This window comes from Rattus rattus, chromosome 2, assembly GCF_011064425.1.
Source record: "Rattus rattus isolate New Zealand chromosome 2, Rrattus_CSIRO_v1, whole genome shotgun sequence".
Classification (NCBI taxonomy): Eukaryota; Metazoa; Chordata; class Mammalia; order Rodentia; family Muridae; genus Rattus; species Rattus rattus.
In genome coordinates, this window is record NC_046155.1 from 192803687 (window position 1) to 192820149 (window position 16463).

The 16463-nt window shown below is 47.6% G+C and overlaps 1 protein-coding gene across 2 annotated transcripts in view; it reads right to left on the reverse strand.

The window, feature by feature from the left end:
• Positions 1–16463, reverse strand: part of Synj2 (synaptojanin 2) — a 98415-nt gene that overhangs the window by 25943 nt on the left and 56009 nt on the right. The window contains exons 6-13 of one of the 2 annotated variants that reach the window (XM_032894748.1): positions 15793–15854; positions 12795–12891; positions 10241–10413; positions 8542–8623; positions 7797–7946; positions 7541–7706; positions 6291–6341; positions 5578–5769 (exon numbers count right to left, since the gene is read on the reverse strand). In XM_032894748.1, the coding sequence (XP_032750639.1) occupies positions 5578–5769; positions 6291–6341; positions 7541–7706; positions 7797–7946; positions 8542–8623; positions 10241–10413; positions 12795–12891; positions 15793–15854 (973 nt within the window). The remainder of the gene's footprint in view (positions 1–5577; positions 5770–6290; positions 6342–7540; positions 7707–7796; positions 7947–8541; positions 8624–10240; positions 10414–12794; positions 12892–15792; positions 15855–16463) is intronic. The other variant, XM_032894749.1, reaches the window with a different exon arrangement.

Consider the following 16463-nt stretch of genomic DNA (forward strand, 5'->3'; position numbering starts at 1 on the left):
GCCACGGGCTGCTGGCCCAGGAACAAGATGGCTCCAGGAGGCCGGAGCTCCCAAATCTGGTGCACCTGGGTCCAGGGAGTCAGCCTGCTCGCCTGCCGCTTACCCTGGCATTGACAATATTTCCTGCACCTAGCCCTCCACCATCTCCCTCAAACCCGGACGGCAATATGTCAAAGGGACCGCCTATCGTTCTAAGGAACAAATGAGAGACAAGGGAAGTTGGCACTGCAGCCAGCGTGCTGCCTGTCCACTCTTCCCCCCCTTCCCTGACCGCACTCTCATTGCTAGAACCCATTCCACTCATACAGGCAGAGCCCCCTGGAGCCTGCCCTCCATGTCCCTCCTGTGGCACCTCCAGGGGCACCCTCTGCCCTTCCCTGTATTCCCAGCCTGGAGCAACATGAACCTCCCTGAACCCCAACTCTTTTCATAAGGGCAGTAATCAGCCATATCCCAGGCAATACAGGGAGTTCAGTGGATACCAAGGAGGGGGTGAACTGACTCAGCCTGGCCATGCTCTTCATTCTTCCTGGTCACATCTCTCTCCAGTCAGATCCTAAGTGACCAGGGAACAACATTCTCATGTCTACTCTGTGGTTCCCAAGGTTTTCAGATTGACCCAGGGGTGGCTACAGGTCAAAGGAGACACGGCCTAGAAGCTCTGTAGATGCCTGGCTGCAGAACCCAGTGATCCTCCTTTCTACAAAGAGGCCAGTGCATCACAGAATCCCTGCAGCCATTACTGGGCCTCCCAGCCACTTCCTCAGACCACCAGGCCATGCCGACCACAGTGTTTCAAATGCAGGAAGGGATGCTTGACTCACTGAGGAGGAAGGGGCCTGCAGCAAACATCAGCCAGCTCTCTATATCCTTCTCGGCCTTACATTTCACCTGGCACCTCAGCTGAATGGTTGAAAGCGTAAAGCTGCTTCTTTGTCTCTTTAAATGCAATAGCACAGCTCTGTCTCTGTCAGCTGGGAACAGCAAAGCCTTTACCCTGAACCTGGTGGGTTCTGGTGAGTTCTACCATCCTCTTCCCCAGTAACATTCCTGCCCAACCTTTCATCAGTGTGCCTTAACCGATCTGATCTGTCAGGTTTGCCCTGGAGTGATCTGTGATTTTGATGCTAATCCACTGCCCCCAAGGACAGCTGCCCTGGTCAGGTACTAGAACTCAGGGTGACCACCCAGAATCTTCTCCCATTGAATTTGTAAAATACAGGTGAGGGGCAATTACAGGATAGAAAGGAGGCCTGTCATTGGAGGAGAAGAAGGATGGGCGGGAGAGAAGTTTGAATGAAGGAGGAGACTGGAAGGGAAAAGGAGAGGAGACAGGAGGGATAGGGGGGAAGGCGTGGCAGGTGATGTTGCCAAGATTCTGCCTCTATGTATTTAAAGGTTGTTATTAATGTTCTTAAGGGATGGATGGTACTGGGCTTTTTGTATGTTTAGGTGGCAATTATATCTATCAACTGGATCTAATGTTATCGTAAGTTGTGTGTTCTTTTTTTTTTTTTTTTTTGTTCTTTTTTTCGAGCTGGGGACCGAACCCAGGGGCCTGGTGCTTCTTTAAACCAAGCGCTCTACCACTGAGCTAAACTCAACCCGTGTTGTGTTCTTTCATGTGCAGAGTTAAGTGTACTGGATTGTGGGGCGCTGGTCTGGGCCCCACAGAATTGGAATGTTTCCTCCAAGGTATCTAGCAGGTATCTTGGGGCACTGTGTGCCAGACCTAAGTGGGTAAAAAGAAATCATTACTTTTTATTTTTTATATTTTTACAACAACAACTATCCTGTTGTGCAGGCAGAAGAGGACCACGGTGGTATTAGGGTACTCTCCTCAGTGAGGGGTGCTGAATATCTGTGGTAATTTGAATGTTTGACCAGGGAATAGCACTTCTGGGAGTAGGGCCTTGTCAGAGTAGGTGTGGCCCTGTCGGAGCAAATGTGACACTGTTGGGGGTGGGCTATGAGGCCCTCCTCCTAGCTGCCTGGAAGTCAGCCTTCTCCTAGCTGCCTTCAGAAAGATGTGGAACCTCAGCCCTTCTCAAGCGCCATGGCTTACCTGCACACTGCCATGCTTCCCACCATGATGAGACAATGGACTGAACCTCCTGAACCTGTAAGCCAGCCCCAAATTAAATGTCCTTATAAGGGTTGCCATGGTCATGGTGTCTGTTCACAGCAGTGGCAAACCCTAACTAAGACAACATCTTTGGCAGTACCTGACAGGGCCTCTGCTGTCATTTAGATACTCTGGATACCCGTGTCAACAATTAACCAACACCCCTGTCGTGAGAATGTCAGTGTTCCCAAACTGTGGACCCTATGCACCTTAGTCCCTGAGGCAGAGGTCACATGTATGTGGCAAGAGAAGGTGCCTGTATTAGACCATGAGCCCTCCTCACCCGGTCATGAATCTGTTTTGTTTTGAAATGAAAAGAGGTAGCCAGGCCTCTGAATAACACTGCTAAAAGCCAAATAACCCTTACTAAAAACGCTTTTGGGACAAACGAGGCTACTAGATTTTGGAATACCTGCATGCAAATAATGATGTCTTAGGGATGATGCCCACTACACATGGAATTCATCTGGCCATATACCCTTTGGATAAAACACACACACACACACACACACACACACACACACACACACACACAGACACACGCATGCCGCACACATAGTAGTTTTACACATTTTCAGTGCTGCATTTTGAAGGCATGATCCATCACATGAGGTCAGAGATGGAGGATTTTTCCCAGATGCTATTCCCCACCCCCACGTCATATCATCAATACTGAAAAGCTCAGCTGCTGTAGCGATTTAAAAGATTTTCAGGAGTTCTAGACTGGGACTGTCCATGCTGGAGTAGCCTTGAGAAAGACAGGATTGCAGCATGCCCAACATTTATCGGGCAAGCCTTGCTCTGTCGGCTCCTGACAGCAGCATAGAATAGAGGCCCGCATCTCCTAGAGGTTACGACTAGTTCTGCAGCACTTAGCTCTGGCATCACAAAATCTCTGCACATTGAGAAAAAAGCAAGGAACTACTCCTGGAAACCCCTCCAAGTCTTTCTTAGGAAAGGAAGAGTCTGCCTAGCTACATAACACTGGAAGACATCACTCTAGAAGACACCATGTGCTTTCTAAACATTTGGACAAAATGAAAACATTAAAATACTATTAAATTTTTTTTCTTTTGGTTCTTTTTTTTCGGAGTCAGACCAAACCTGGCCCTTGCGCTTCCCTAGGCAAGCGCCTCTACCCACTGGAGCCAAATCCCCAAGCCCCATTAAATTTATGAGGCAGCTTACAGTTGCTGATCCTGTGCCATGCTCTCTGTACCCAGATCTTGCTGGGAGCTGGTCTCAGGGCGTGCTACACACCTGAGGAGCACCACTTCTGCTCAGAGGGACCTGGAGCCCTCCCAGGACACAGGAACCAAGGAGCAGTCTGGGACAGGATCCTTCCAGTTTCTGTCTGTGCCTGAGGTGATATTGTGCCCACAGCTCTCTGTACCCAGATTCTGCCAGGAAAGAGCTGGTCTCCCAGGAGGCTGACACACAGGCTTACAGGAGGATTTAAGCCACTGTCAGAGACAGCACACCAGAGATAACCAGACGATGAGAGGCAAGTGCAAGAACCTAAGCAACAGAAACCAAGGCACTTGGCATCATCAAAACCCAAAGCTCTCCCACCACAAGCCTGGATACCCTAGCACACAAGAAAAGCAAGATTTGATTTAAAATCACATCTCACGATGATGTTAGAGTACTTTAAGAAGGACATAAATAGCCCCTTAAAGAAATACAGGACAACAGGTAGAAGCCCTTAAAAAGGAAACACAAAAATTGCTTAAAGAGTTACAGGAAAATATAGCCAAATGGGTGAAAGAATTGAACAAAACCATTCAGGATCTAAAAATGGAAATAGAAACAATAAAGAAATCACAAAGGGAGACAACTTTGGAGATAGAAAATCAAGGAAAGAGATCAGGAGTCATAGATGCAAGAATCACCAACAAAATACAAGAGATAGAAGAGAGAATCTCAGGGGCAGAAGATACCATAGAAAACATTGACACAATAGTCAAAAAAATGCAAAAGGCAAAAAGCTCCTAAACCAAAACATCCAGGAAATCCAGAATACAATGAGAAGACCAAACCTAAGGATAATAGGTGTAGAAGAGAGCGAAGATTCCCAACTTAAGGGCCAGTAAATATCTTCAACAGAATCATAGAAGAAAAATTTCCTAGAATTATAGAAGAGATGCCCATAAACATATAAGAAGCCTACAGAACTCTAAATAGATTGGGCCAGAAAGATATTCCTCCCGTCACATTTTAGTCAAAACACCAAACACAAAACAGAGATATTAAAAGCAGTATGGGGGAAAAGATCAATTAACATATAAAGGCAGACCTACCAGAATCACATGAGACTTCTCAACAGAGACTATAAAAGCTAGATGATCCTGGGTATATGCCATACAGACCCTAAGAGAACAGAAATGCCAGCCCAGGCTATTATACCCAGCAAAACTCTCAATTACCATAGATGGAGAAACCAAGATATTCCATGACAAAACCAAATTTACACAATATCTTTCCATAAATCTAGTCCTGTAAAGGATAATAGATGGAAAACTCCAACACAAGGAGGGAAACAACACCCTAGAAAAAGCAAGAAAGTAATCTTTAAACTAACCCAAAAGAAGATAATTCCACAAACATAATTCCATCTCTAACAACAACAACAACAACCAAAAAAAAAAAACAAAAAACAGGAAACAACAATCATTGATCCCTAATATCTCTCAACATCAATGGACTCAATTCTCCAATAAAAAGACATAGACTGAAAGACTGAATATGGAAGCAGGGCCTAGCATTTTGCTGAATGCAGGAAACACTCCTCAGTGACAAAGACAGACACTACCTCAGAGTAAAAGGCTGGAAAAAAATTTCCAAGCAAATGGTCCCAAGAAACAAGCTGGAGTTGCCAATCTAATATTGAATAAAATCGACTTTCAACCAAAAATTATCAAAAAAGCTAAGGAAGGACACTTCTTACTCATCAAAGGAAAAATCTACCAAGATGAACTCTCAATTCTGAACATCTATGCTTCAAGTGCAAGGACACCCACATTCGTAAAAGAAACTTTATTAAAGCTCAAAGCATACATTGCACCACACGTAATAGTAGTAGGAGACTAACACCCCACTCTCATCAATGGATAGATTATCGAAACAGAAACTGAACAGAGTCACAGTAAAACTAACAGAAGTTATGAACCAAATGGATTTAACAGATATCTATAGAACATTTTATCCAAAAACCAAAGAATATATCTTCTTCTCAGCACCTCATGGTTACTTTCTCTAAAACTGACCATATAATCAGTTACAAAACAGGTCTCAACAGATATAGGAAGATAGAAATAATCCCATGTATCCCATCAGATCACCATGGACTAAGGTTGGTCTTCAATAACAACAAAAAGGCAATGCTCGCAGAGTCAAGTTCCTGGAACAGGCTGTAGGGAGCCATGTTTGTCCTTTCCCAAATTCTTACATACCCTGAGAGTCCACTGCTCCTGAGAGCTGGGGTGCATCCAGGAGCCAGTCCGTGAGCTCAGTGGTCCCCAGGAGATTGCTACGGAATTGTTTTCCTCCGTTCACATTCCAGGTCCCCATAGCAATGTGGATCCGCTTGAAATTTGTGAATTCTGACTGGCGTTCTGTCATGGCCTTCAGGATCCTGGGTGTTGCTGTTAGGAACCAAAAGAGGCATATGTTTTCTGAAGCCTAGACTGTAGAAACCCTCCCGTATTGTATGAGATGTGGCCTGTCAGAAAATGCCACTCATGAGCTGGGGACAACAGACCGACATACCCACCCTTACCACTCTACTTTCCTGTCTGCAATAAAGCATGAAAAGATAGGGCTGGAAATGTGCCTTCCAGCTATAGTTACAAAGGCACATGGCACGCAGTGATGGGGTCTCCCAGACTCCAGGGGAAAGTCTAGCACTTACTACTCAGCCCATGATCCCGCAGAACAAACAGGGGAAGAGAAAGTGAGCTCAACTGCAATAAACAACACAACTAAAATGGTAACATTTGGTAAACAATATATGTGTGGGATATATATTATATATATAATATATATAATATATATTGAATGGATAGATGGATGGATTATTGGGTGGATGGACAAATGGGTGGATAGATGAATAGATGGAACTTCAAATGTCTTATCAACCCAAATCTGCATCTTCGTCATTTTTTACCTTTTCCATCCAGCATGCCTGAAAGACTGTTTTGTTTATTTGACCTCAAACCTAAGACATTAAAAAAACAAAACACTGTATCTATATCTCTATCTTCTTAGAGATACACAATATATCCACAGTTTTAAAAACTAGCAATTTTAGGGCCTGGAGAGATGGCTCAGAGATTTAGAGCACGTGTTGCTTTCCTAGAGGACCTGGGTTCGATTCCCAGTGCCCGTATGGTGACAAACAGCCATCATGGCCCCAGTTCCAGGGGATCCAATCTCCCTTTAGGCTCCAATTTTATCAGACATTCACACACTGCAAAACTTTCATATACATGAAACAAAATAAATATATCTAGAGGGGGAAAAAAAAAAGAACTAAACCCAGCAACTGACATCCTGTGTTTGCTACTAAGATCACCATGGAACCTGGAGTTGGCGCCAATTTTCCTGAGTTGGAACTTAACCACAGAGCAGATATTTAATATCACCCCGGAAAGTTAAAAGATCCCCAATTATGGAGCAATGAGAGGAGAAAGGCCTATATGAAATTATTCTACCATTGGCTCCTTTAGCTTTCCAAAACACCAAACGTTTTCTAAAACACAACCACTTTTTAAGTAAACGTGCTGCTCTGTCTTCTTTTTTCCGCTAGAGCAGTGAAGGTCACAGTCTTTAGAGGAATAAGGTGTCATGAAAAGTTCCCTGTAGGAACCAGGCCTGAAGGCACAGTTTGTAATCACAGAGACTTGGGAGTCTGAGGCAGAAGCATCAAAAGCTCAAGGCCTTCCACGGCCACAGTGAGTTCAAGGCCAGCGTGGACAGCTTGGTGAGAACCTGTCTCAATTCAGAGAGTAAAAAGAGCCCATGGTTGTCCAGCTCCATGGTTCAGCCCTTGTCAAGCATGTGCCAGACTCTAGGTTTGATCCCAAGCACCAGAAGAACAACACCTCAGGACAAAACCTTTCCTCAGAGATTCCTGACAGCCTTGTGAGACTGGACACACCCTCGACAATGCTCTTTTCTTTATTTCTGAGGGGTCCTGAGTGACTTGAGCATCTTTGGAATTTACCCATGGAACCTAGAACCAGTGCCTTGTGGATACTGAGGTGCAATTGTACAGAGATGTCAGTCTTCTTGGGTCAACTCGACACGCCAGGGGACCGTAGATCAGAAGCTCCATCTTAGATCACATGACTGGGTAGGCTGGGCCACTATCACCCTTGCCTCCTCATACCCTTAAGGCTGTGGATCCCCCATTACCCAGAAGGGCCGTGTTGTCCAGCAGCATCCTGCCTTTGTCTGTAGACTCTTCATTGTAGACATCTCCAACTAGCAGTAGCTTGATGGCCTCCTGCTTCACCCCGTCGAAGAAGTTGGACTGGATGGTACGAGACATGGATCGAGCCCCATCCTTCAGCTTCCCCACCTGCAGGAGCCCAAATACTCGGTGAGAGGGATCAGAGCGGCTTTCCTTCCTGCTCCTGCCCCCTTCCCCTACCCCTGTCCTACTCCATACCTTGGCTTTTCCTTCCAGGGCCCTGCTCCCTGTGAACACCTTGCTCAGGCCATGCCCATTCAGAGACCACATGGCTTTGAAGGACTCCACGAAGCGGTCAGTGATGGGCTTGGAATTCAGCCCTAGGCTCTCAAGCTGCAGATGAAGCACCTGGCAGAGACCAACCACAGTTGCTGAGAGACGTCTAAAAAACCTACCCATGCCTCTGAGTGAGCACCTTTCTCCTTAGACCGTGGGTGGACGAGGAGCACCAGCGGCGCAGAAGAGGACTCCCTACCCTGAGACCGCCCCGGCTTTGTTCAGGACATCTTCCCTACCCTCTTTTGATTGCCTGATGCTAGGTCATCCAATACTAATGTCAGAAGGCAGTGGAGGACAAGAGGTGGCACAGAAGGAGCTGTAAGAGGTCAGCCAGGCAGTTATACCACAATGGCCTCGGGACTCCCTCCCTAGGCCTCAACTCAGTCATCTCAGCCAGCCTCATACTACCTTGGCTCTGAGATATATTCAAGATTATCTTGCTAAGGAATAACTACTTCTTAAGGCTACCTGGAGCCACTGGGTCATAATGTCTGGGTGACAGAAAAGGCAGATGGAGACAAGGAGTGAGTCACCAAGGAAACCACTCTAAATGGTCCCCTGAACATCCCTGTCATATGACCTATCACTGGAAAGTCAACCCAGGAAAGCCCCTCTTGCCTCACTGATGGCCCAGGGCACGACACAGGTGGCCCGAGGAGCTCACCTCAAGAGCAATGAAGCACTGTACAGTGTTGGTTCTGTCCAGACAGTCGAGACAGTTCATCCGCAGAGTGCCTTTCTGAAACCTTAGAGTCAGGAGACACAGAGGGATCAGAGGGTTTATTTGGAAGAGCAGTAACTACAGCACAGTGACCTAGGTCAGCCTGCTCTAAAGAAACTTATTCCAAAAGAAGATGCCTTGCCTCCTCCCTAGTAGCTTACGGAGAAGCCCTAGTACACATCCCGAGAGATCCAGTACTATAGAAAGGACAGGCAGGCCGAGAACACACGCTTAGCAGCCCACACCCCAGGTCATTGTAAGCACAGCCGGTCTTTGTTATCTACAATGAATACAATGTTGTTCTTCAGCACTTTACAGAGACTCTAACCCACGGCAGAAGCCTCCGTCCCACTGAAGGAAGCCTGAGTCTCTGACACTGTATCAGCTGGTCAACAATGACCTTGCTGTGCACGTTTTTTGTTTAAAGACACACCGGCAGGCAAACTTAGGATGGAGCACTCAACCTTTTGCTTTTTAATTTTACGAGGGTTTGGATAAAATGGTTTTATCGGGTAGTAAAACCATCGTAAGTCAAGTGGCTCCCACCTGCTGCTGTTTCATAACAACTCGGACCCTCTGCCAACAGCACTGCGACTCTTGCCCAAAGGAAGGTATCTAGTGTGCTTCCTCTGGAGGGAACGGCCCTGCTGTCTTGTGTTTAAAGAGCAGGGCAGCACCTTGGCAGTGACGCTAAACAAAAACATCACCCAAGAGAAGCACAAAACTGTGGGAACGAGAGCAATAAATTGTGAAAAGATGCTTTTTGCATGAAGAGTGGAGTCAAGAAGGCAGGGCATGGCCTTGCTCAGCTTCCTGGCAATAATGATGCTTCCACTGCCCTGCATGTGTGTCTGGGACGGCAGTGAACACGGGCATGCTGAGGACACTGTGAGGTACCAAGGAGCTTTAGTGAGGAAGCGATCTCATAAACTTGAGATTCCTTTCCAATGGCAGGCTGTGGTTTGAGGGAGCTGAGCCTCCTTTATGCTCTACTTAGAACAAGGTAACTCACAGCCCAGTGCTGTGCGTCCCTTGGCTTTGTACCAGCTCACCTCATAGGTCCTGTCCCAGTGTGGCTAAGCCATGTCACCTGAGCTCAGAGGGTTGTTTGTTTGGTTGGTTGGGTTTGTGGTTGTTCTGTTTTGTTTCCCAGACAGTCTTGGGTAGCCAAGGATAGCCTAGAACTCACCATCCGTGACCTTAAACTTCTAATTCTTCTACCTGTACTTCTTAAGCACTGGGCTCACGGCCGTGCACCACCAGACTTAGTTTTGTTTGATGCTGGGGACTGAACCAGCGTGCGAGGCAGGCATGTGCCAGCTGAGCTACACTGCCAGCTTTGAGCTCAATGTTGTATTGTAACACGGTCCTCTAGGTTCGGACTTGATGTCTTTTTCCAGGCATCGTCTCACTACATTCAAAAGCAAGTGTCTCTGACTACAGGAGAGGGAGGAGAGAGGAAGATCAGGACTCCCCATCACTAACAGTGCACAGCTTATGATTCAGGAAACCACAAGCGTAGCCAGGCAGCCAGGGAGGGAAATGACTCCTGTTAGGTGCATAGCCTAAAGGGCCCACAGCCTCCACAGCCGCTAGACTCCTCCCCCAGCAGGAGTCTGAAGCTCCGTCTGACAAGACTCACCGTGGACTTACATTCTCGCCCTTCGCAAATACGCCAAAGTCATCCCAGTGAAGTTTTAACTGAGGTCTCAACAGGTTCTCCAATTTCTCTAGCTTCCTACCTTTGGCAAACTGATGGAAGTCAAAATTTATCATAGGTGTGTCGCCTGCGTGGCAAGAAGCCCAGAGCAACTTCTGAAAAGGGAAAGGGGGAGGGTGTGAGCAAACAGGCAGAGGAGTTGGAAGCAAGGCAGGTGGCCTTGTAGCTTGAGTGCTCTGGCTACCAGTGTCACCCGCTAGAGAGCACACATTAGCTCGTAGCCTGGCCCTGACCTCCAAAGGGCCACACAAGACAAACGCCTAGGCAGAGAGGGGCAGAAGACACAAAGAATATCTTGCCTGCATAAGGGCAGGAGGTCCCCTTTGGGCAAAAGAGCCCACAGCAGGGGTGTCTCTCTGGGGGACATCCCACTCTTGTGGGGCTCAGAGGTCACAGGCGAGGGAAGGTTAGAGCTGTTCTGCAGCTGGCCCAAGTGCCCAGCCCTCAAGAACAGCGACATGTGGCAGGCTGCGCAGCTCATAATCTAGTTCCTGTTACCCGGGTAACCAGCTACATCCAGACAGGCACCAGCCCTGGGAGGGCGGGCTCAGTAATAGTTGAGACTCCAGAGACGGCCAACAGGGTAGGTATGTACAGTGGTGAAACCCAAGATGGAGGGGCTGTTGCTCCAAGTGACCAACGCCCAGTCCGGGAGCCAGAGTAAAGGTGGGAGGACCCAGAGAGAAAAACGGAGCAGCAGAACAGTGCCGTGGACGGGTCAGGATCTTCACAGAAGCAAGGCCTCCTTTCCCTACCTGTCTGGTAAATTTCCTCAGCCTGCTCACCAAAGAGTGGGAGATAGGCTGCCTGCCTTCTTCAGCCATGTGTCTCGGACCTTACTATATTAACCAACATCTGTGCAGCCAGAGGTTCTGAGAACTCAAAAGAACTAGGAGGACCCTGGATCACGTCCCCAGCCGCCGGGAATGTAAATCGACACATTCTGCCACCTTCAAGGAAGTCTACTGGGGGAAAGGAAGCGTAGGTAACTAAAAAAAGAACTTAGGGGCTTTGAGTGTTACCCTCTGGAGCCAGCACTTTGCCCAGCCGTGGCATGACAACCTCTGGTGCCCAGGCTGGCTGCTAGGCACTGGCCTCTGACTGGTAAGGGATTCTCAGGAATTGGAGCCATAGCCGAGGTCTCCAAGTACAGTGAGTTCCACCTGCTCAGTTTCCTTCCTTAACTCCTGGGAGGTCTCTGTCCTCCGGCAATAAAAGAGACCTTTATTTCAGTGCTGGGCGTTGCCACCAACGGGGGAGGAGCTGAACATGAGCTTTCTATAGACAAGCATGAAAGATTTTGGGGGGTTTTGTTGGAGAGAGAGAGAGAGAGAGAGAGGTTGATTTTCTTTATTGCCCCCTTTCTCCCCACCTTCCTTAAAATAAGTAGTCAATACTGTTGCCAAGAGAAGTGGGAGGAGATATTTCTTGAGCTTGTTGCTCATAGCAACAAACTAAACAGGAAAAGCAAGTCTAGCCAAAGAAAGCTGGCAACCAGCGAGCTCCTCCTGATCAGCGCTTGTAGCTTTTTTCTATGTAAAGGAGAAATGAGCACTCCAGTTATATTTGGCTTCCTCCAGCCAGGGGTTAGGGGCCAGAGGTCAGGGTGGCAGTGGAAGTCACATAGGTCACATCCCTACCAAGGGGACCCTCAAGGTGTCTCCATAAGAGACTTCTTTGGGGCTGGAGAGATGGCTTAGCAGTTAAGAGCACTGACTGCTCTTCCAGAGGTCCTGAGTTCAAATCCCAGCAACCACATGGTGGCTCACAACCATCTGTAATGGGCATCCGATGCCCTCTTCTGGTGTGTCTGAAGACAGCTACAGTGTGCTAATAAATAAAATAAATATTTTTTTTTAAAAAAGAAAGAAAGAAAGAAAGAAAGAAAGAAAGAAAGAAAGAAAGAGAAAAACTGCAAGCTCAAGGGTTTTGTGGCCAAGAGACCTAAGTGGAGTCACCAGCTCCACCTGGTGCTTCCTCACCCCTTTGAGATCCACTCTGCTCACCACCAGGCACCCGGGAATCAAAAGAAACCTGCCAGGAGCTGGCATGTGCCTCCCTGGCACCCAAACATGACCATGAGACTTGAAGGCGATCCAGACAGAAGGAAGCCACACAGGTCTGCTTTGAACCAAGAGGCTCAGAACAGCAACTCTGAACAAACGCTGTGGGTGCTGCCAGCTAGGGCCTCCTCGGTGTCAGAATAAGCTAGGCTTTCCCTTCTCCTGTTCTGGCCTGGAGAGCAGCTCTGCCCATGTGGAGCTCAGTGAAGCAGTTCTGTCGAGAGATTGAACAAATTCTCCCATGCCCCAGCCCATAGAAAGAAAACATAAACTAGGTGCTGGCTCTGAGCACTGACACAGGGCCCTTGCTGTCCTCGGGGCTCACGTGAGCAGGGCTGCCTGAGTCTCAAGGCCCCGCCCCTGCCCCGCCCCCCCACCAGCCAACCCCAGCTGAGGAACAGAGTGAGAATTACCTTGAAGGCTCTGTTGAGCACCTCCTCACCGCCTCTGCTTCCCAGCAGGTTCACCACCACCTGCTGCCCGTACTGCTCCTTCAGAAGCACCATGTGCCTGCAATGGGATCAGGGTTGGCGGTGACTCCACGGCACCCGGGCCAGGCACCTGCACCTCTGTCTGAGCACTGAAGGTCTAGGGCAAGCTGTGTCCCTGATTTCCGGTGTGGAGGGAGGAAAACCCCATTCTCTTGGCTAACGTCTCTGCTCACCTAAGGGTGGAGGTCAATCCAGGCTGTCTGAACGGAAAGAAGGCTTTGGCAGAAACAATGTATAGCATGTGCTACTTTTAGATGAGGCTTTTCTGGCCCATTTCACAGAGTGCCATTGAGGATGCCCCCATCTTTTGTGAACAGCCACGTGAGTTCAACACACCCATCTCCAAAGTTAACCCGGAGCCTCTTCTTGGGTGTCTTCCTTTTCTCAACTAAAAACACTGGGTGGAGAAGCAGCTACTTCTACCTCAGAGGCCAACTGCCTCCCCTCGTGTTGCATTTCAAACCCAAATTAGTATCATAAAACGAGTGGTGCATATTTCACCTTCAAATATCACAGAGAGGTGCCAGCACTTAATCTTTTTTTTTTTTTTTTCTGGGGCTGGGGACAGCACTTAATCTTTTCACAAGTTCGCTTTTAAAAAAAGTAACTATTTTTCCTTGGGTCTCATATAGCCCAGGCTAGTCTCAGATTCACTACGTAGCCAAGGATGGCCCTGAGTACCTACTTCCACTTCTCAAATGTTGGGCTCATAGGCATGGGTCACTGTGCCTGGTAACAGCACCATAGTAATGTTATGTTAAGAAATGTTTCAATGTAGTGATTCTAAAGTAGGAAAACACAATGTAAAAATCTGACATGTAAATGAAACCTAACAGTGTAATTTTTCTATGTAAGTTTTTAAAATGTAAATATAGAAAAATTTTACATGTAAATATAGCAAAAAGGAATGGAAAGATATTCACTGTGATATTAAAAGTGGGTGGAATGTTAAATTTGGTTTTTCTTCTTTCAACATTTTCTCATCTTTTCCAAGTTTCTACAATTTATTTTCTGACATCCATTTTATAAATACGATTATTTTTTAAGTTCATAAAGAACTAATTCTAGCCTGGTAAGGGGAAAATATTCTCCCTCTTCTGCTGAGTGATATCACGCAGAGTAGATTTGGAAGTGAGAATTTTATCTGAGCTTGTCGGCTGACAAGTTGGCCTAAGTCTTCTAGCTCCACTTCAGTGAGGGTCTTGGCAGCCCGAGGATGGGACAGAAGAGGTAGACACGTTGGTCTACTCTTTGGGATTTCCTGGACAAGGTGTCCCTGCCATGGTCCTGTCTCCATTGAGGAAGGATGGGTTGCTGCTTGTGCCTGTCATGGAACAACCTGAGTCCCATGTTAGCCACAGATCCAAGCCACATTCTGCCATGCAGCCTTTCAGAAATAAGGCCTGTACGGGCCTGGTCTTCCTATCTGATCCCTGACCCTTTTCTCAAAAGGTTCTAAATCCCAAGGGTGGATGGGAAAGGCTATCAGGGCTGCCACTGACGCTGATTCTCCAGAGAAGATCCTGAGCTCTCTCATGTTACAGAATGCAGCTCACCCTCCCTGAGCAGAGACATTGTGAGGATTAAAGATGAGCAAAAGTGGGAGACCGGGGCTCAGTCCCTGGGCGCGGCTTCTGTCCTTCCCTTTTGTGTAAAAATAAAGCAAGACTTTTCATGTCCACAATGGCATTGATAACAATTGGCATAACAGGGTCTGCTGGAAACAAATCTCGCAGACCACTGTCCCCCTGTTCAGGGTCAGCTTCTGGTTCCGTCTACTCTTACTGTGTCCTGGGAACAGCTGGTATGGTGGCACAGACCAATGGCAGTCACGGACTGCGTGTCACCTGAGCGTGTGCTGGGGAAAGACTAAATTACACAAAGGTCCACCCTTTCTAGCAACTGAGGAGGGAGACACAGGCGGGCTGTGTCGTGTTACCAGTGTTTGTAGATTTCGAAAAGCACAAAAGCAAATGCAAAACCCAAGGAAGCTTTGGGAGAAAGGAGTAAACTATTCAAGAGTTACCTTTGAGGATTTTTGTTAAATTTAAGACTTTAAAAATTAGTACTCTGATTAAAAACAAAATCTTTTGAAGAAGCTATTGGCTACTTCAAGATTAACAGCTTAGACTAGCTGAGCAATGGCCTTCCAAAAGCGTGAACCAATTTCTTTTAGGATGAACCGTATATACCAAAACTTTTATCTAGTGCATAAACAAAAGTGGGTAAAATCTTAGAGGGACTTGGGTGTTTGCAGATTCCTCTACTTTACAGCTTCTATACTTTTTAGTACTTAATACGTTGCTGTAGTGGTTTGAATAAAATTGCCCCCATAGGTCCATAGGGAGTGGCACTATTGGGAGGTGTGGCCTTATTGGAGGAGCGTGTCACTGGGGATACAGAGGCTCCAGCCAGGTTAATGGTTCAGTCTCCCCTTGCTGCCCAAGGATCTAGATGTGAAACGCTCAACTCCTCCAGCACCGCCATGCTTCCTTCTATGACGATCATGGACTGAACCTCTGAACTGTAAGCCAGCCCCAGTGAAATGCTTTCCTTTGTAAGAGTGGCTGTGGCCGTGGTGTCTCTTCACAGCAGTAGAACACTGACTAAGACAGCTACTTTTAACCAGAAACAGTGCGGCTACCCTGCAATTCAGATCAGCCCTTATCAATCAGGAACAACTGGTGAATCTTCATTCTAAAACGAAACTGATAAAATATTAATAGAGTGTCCCTACACACTGGTGAGCTAATTCTCAAGGAGATTGAGAAAGATCAAAAATACCACTTTTCATAAAGTGGGTAAAGGACCAAGGTAAGAGGCAGGTTCAGTTCAGGACTGGGATTCTCCTTCCCACTGCCCTTGCCTTGCCATCCGAATGGGGGTGGGGGAGTCTTGGATGGTCCCTGATGGTCCTTACCTTTCAAAAGCAGGGGCGTTGGCCTCTAGGCCTCTGTGCAGTCTCAGATGATGGGAGCCAACCTGCAGAAACACAGAACAGGAAGATGACGATCACGTTCACTGAGGTAAATGGTGACTTTCTCACTGCCGAGAGCCAGGCTGCATGTGGCACTGCTCAGCCGTCTCTGGGGCTCATTCCCCGTGAGGCCAGGAACCCTTGTCTCTGCTAACGACGCTCCCACCCTTGCCAGGGTTGGTTTCCCCAAGTCTGGCTCCGCGGCACAGGGGTCCCTAACTGCACTGTGGTCCATGACGGCAGCAAAATCCTCTATTCTTCCTGATGAACGGCACTGTGACAAGCTCCAGTACTGCACAAGTGTGCCTGTCCCCTGAGCGCCAGCGTGAAGGCGCTTCTGTTAAACAGCGGCACCCGAGGACACAGCAGACTGCCCCACAGTGCCCAGAGCTCTCTCTGCTGCAAACATCACCTGGGTCATCCATTGCTGAGACAGCATGCACTGGATATCCAGTCAGGAACAAAGTGAGGAAATGGAGTCCCCGACCCAGGTGACCTCGTCTAGCTATGGTCACCACAGGAAGACCCACAAACAGCGAAAAGCTCCCAGCAAGTCTGCATAACTCGGATTAACGTAGTGGAGACTTCATTGGGCCTGGCAGCTGCACAGCCTG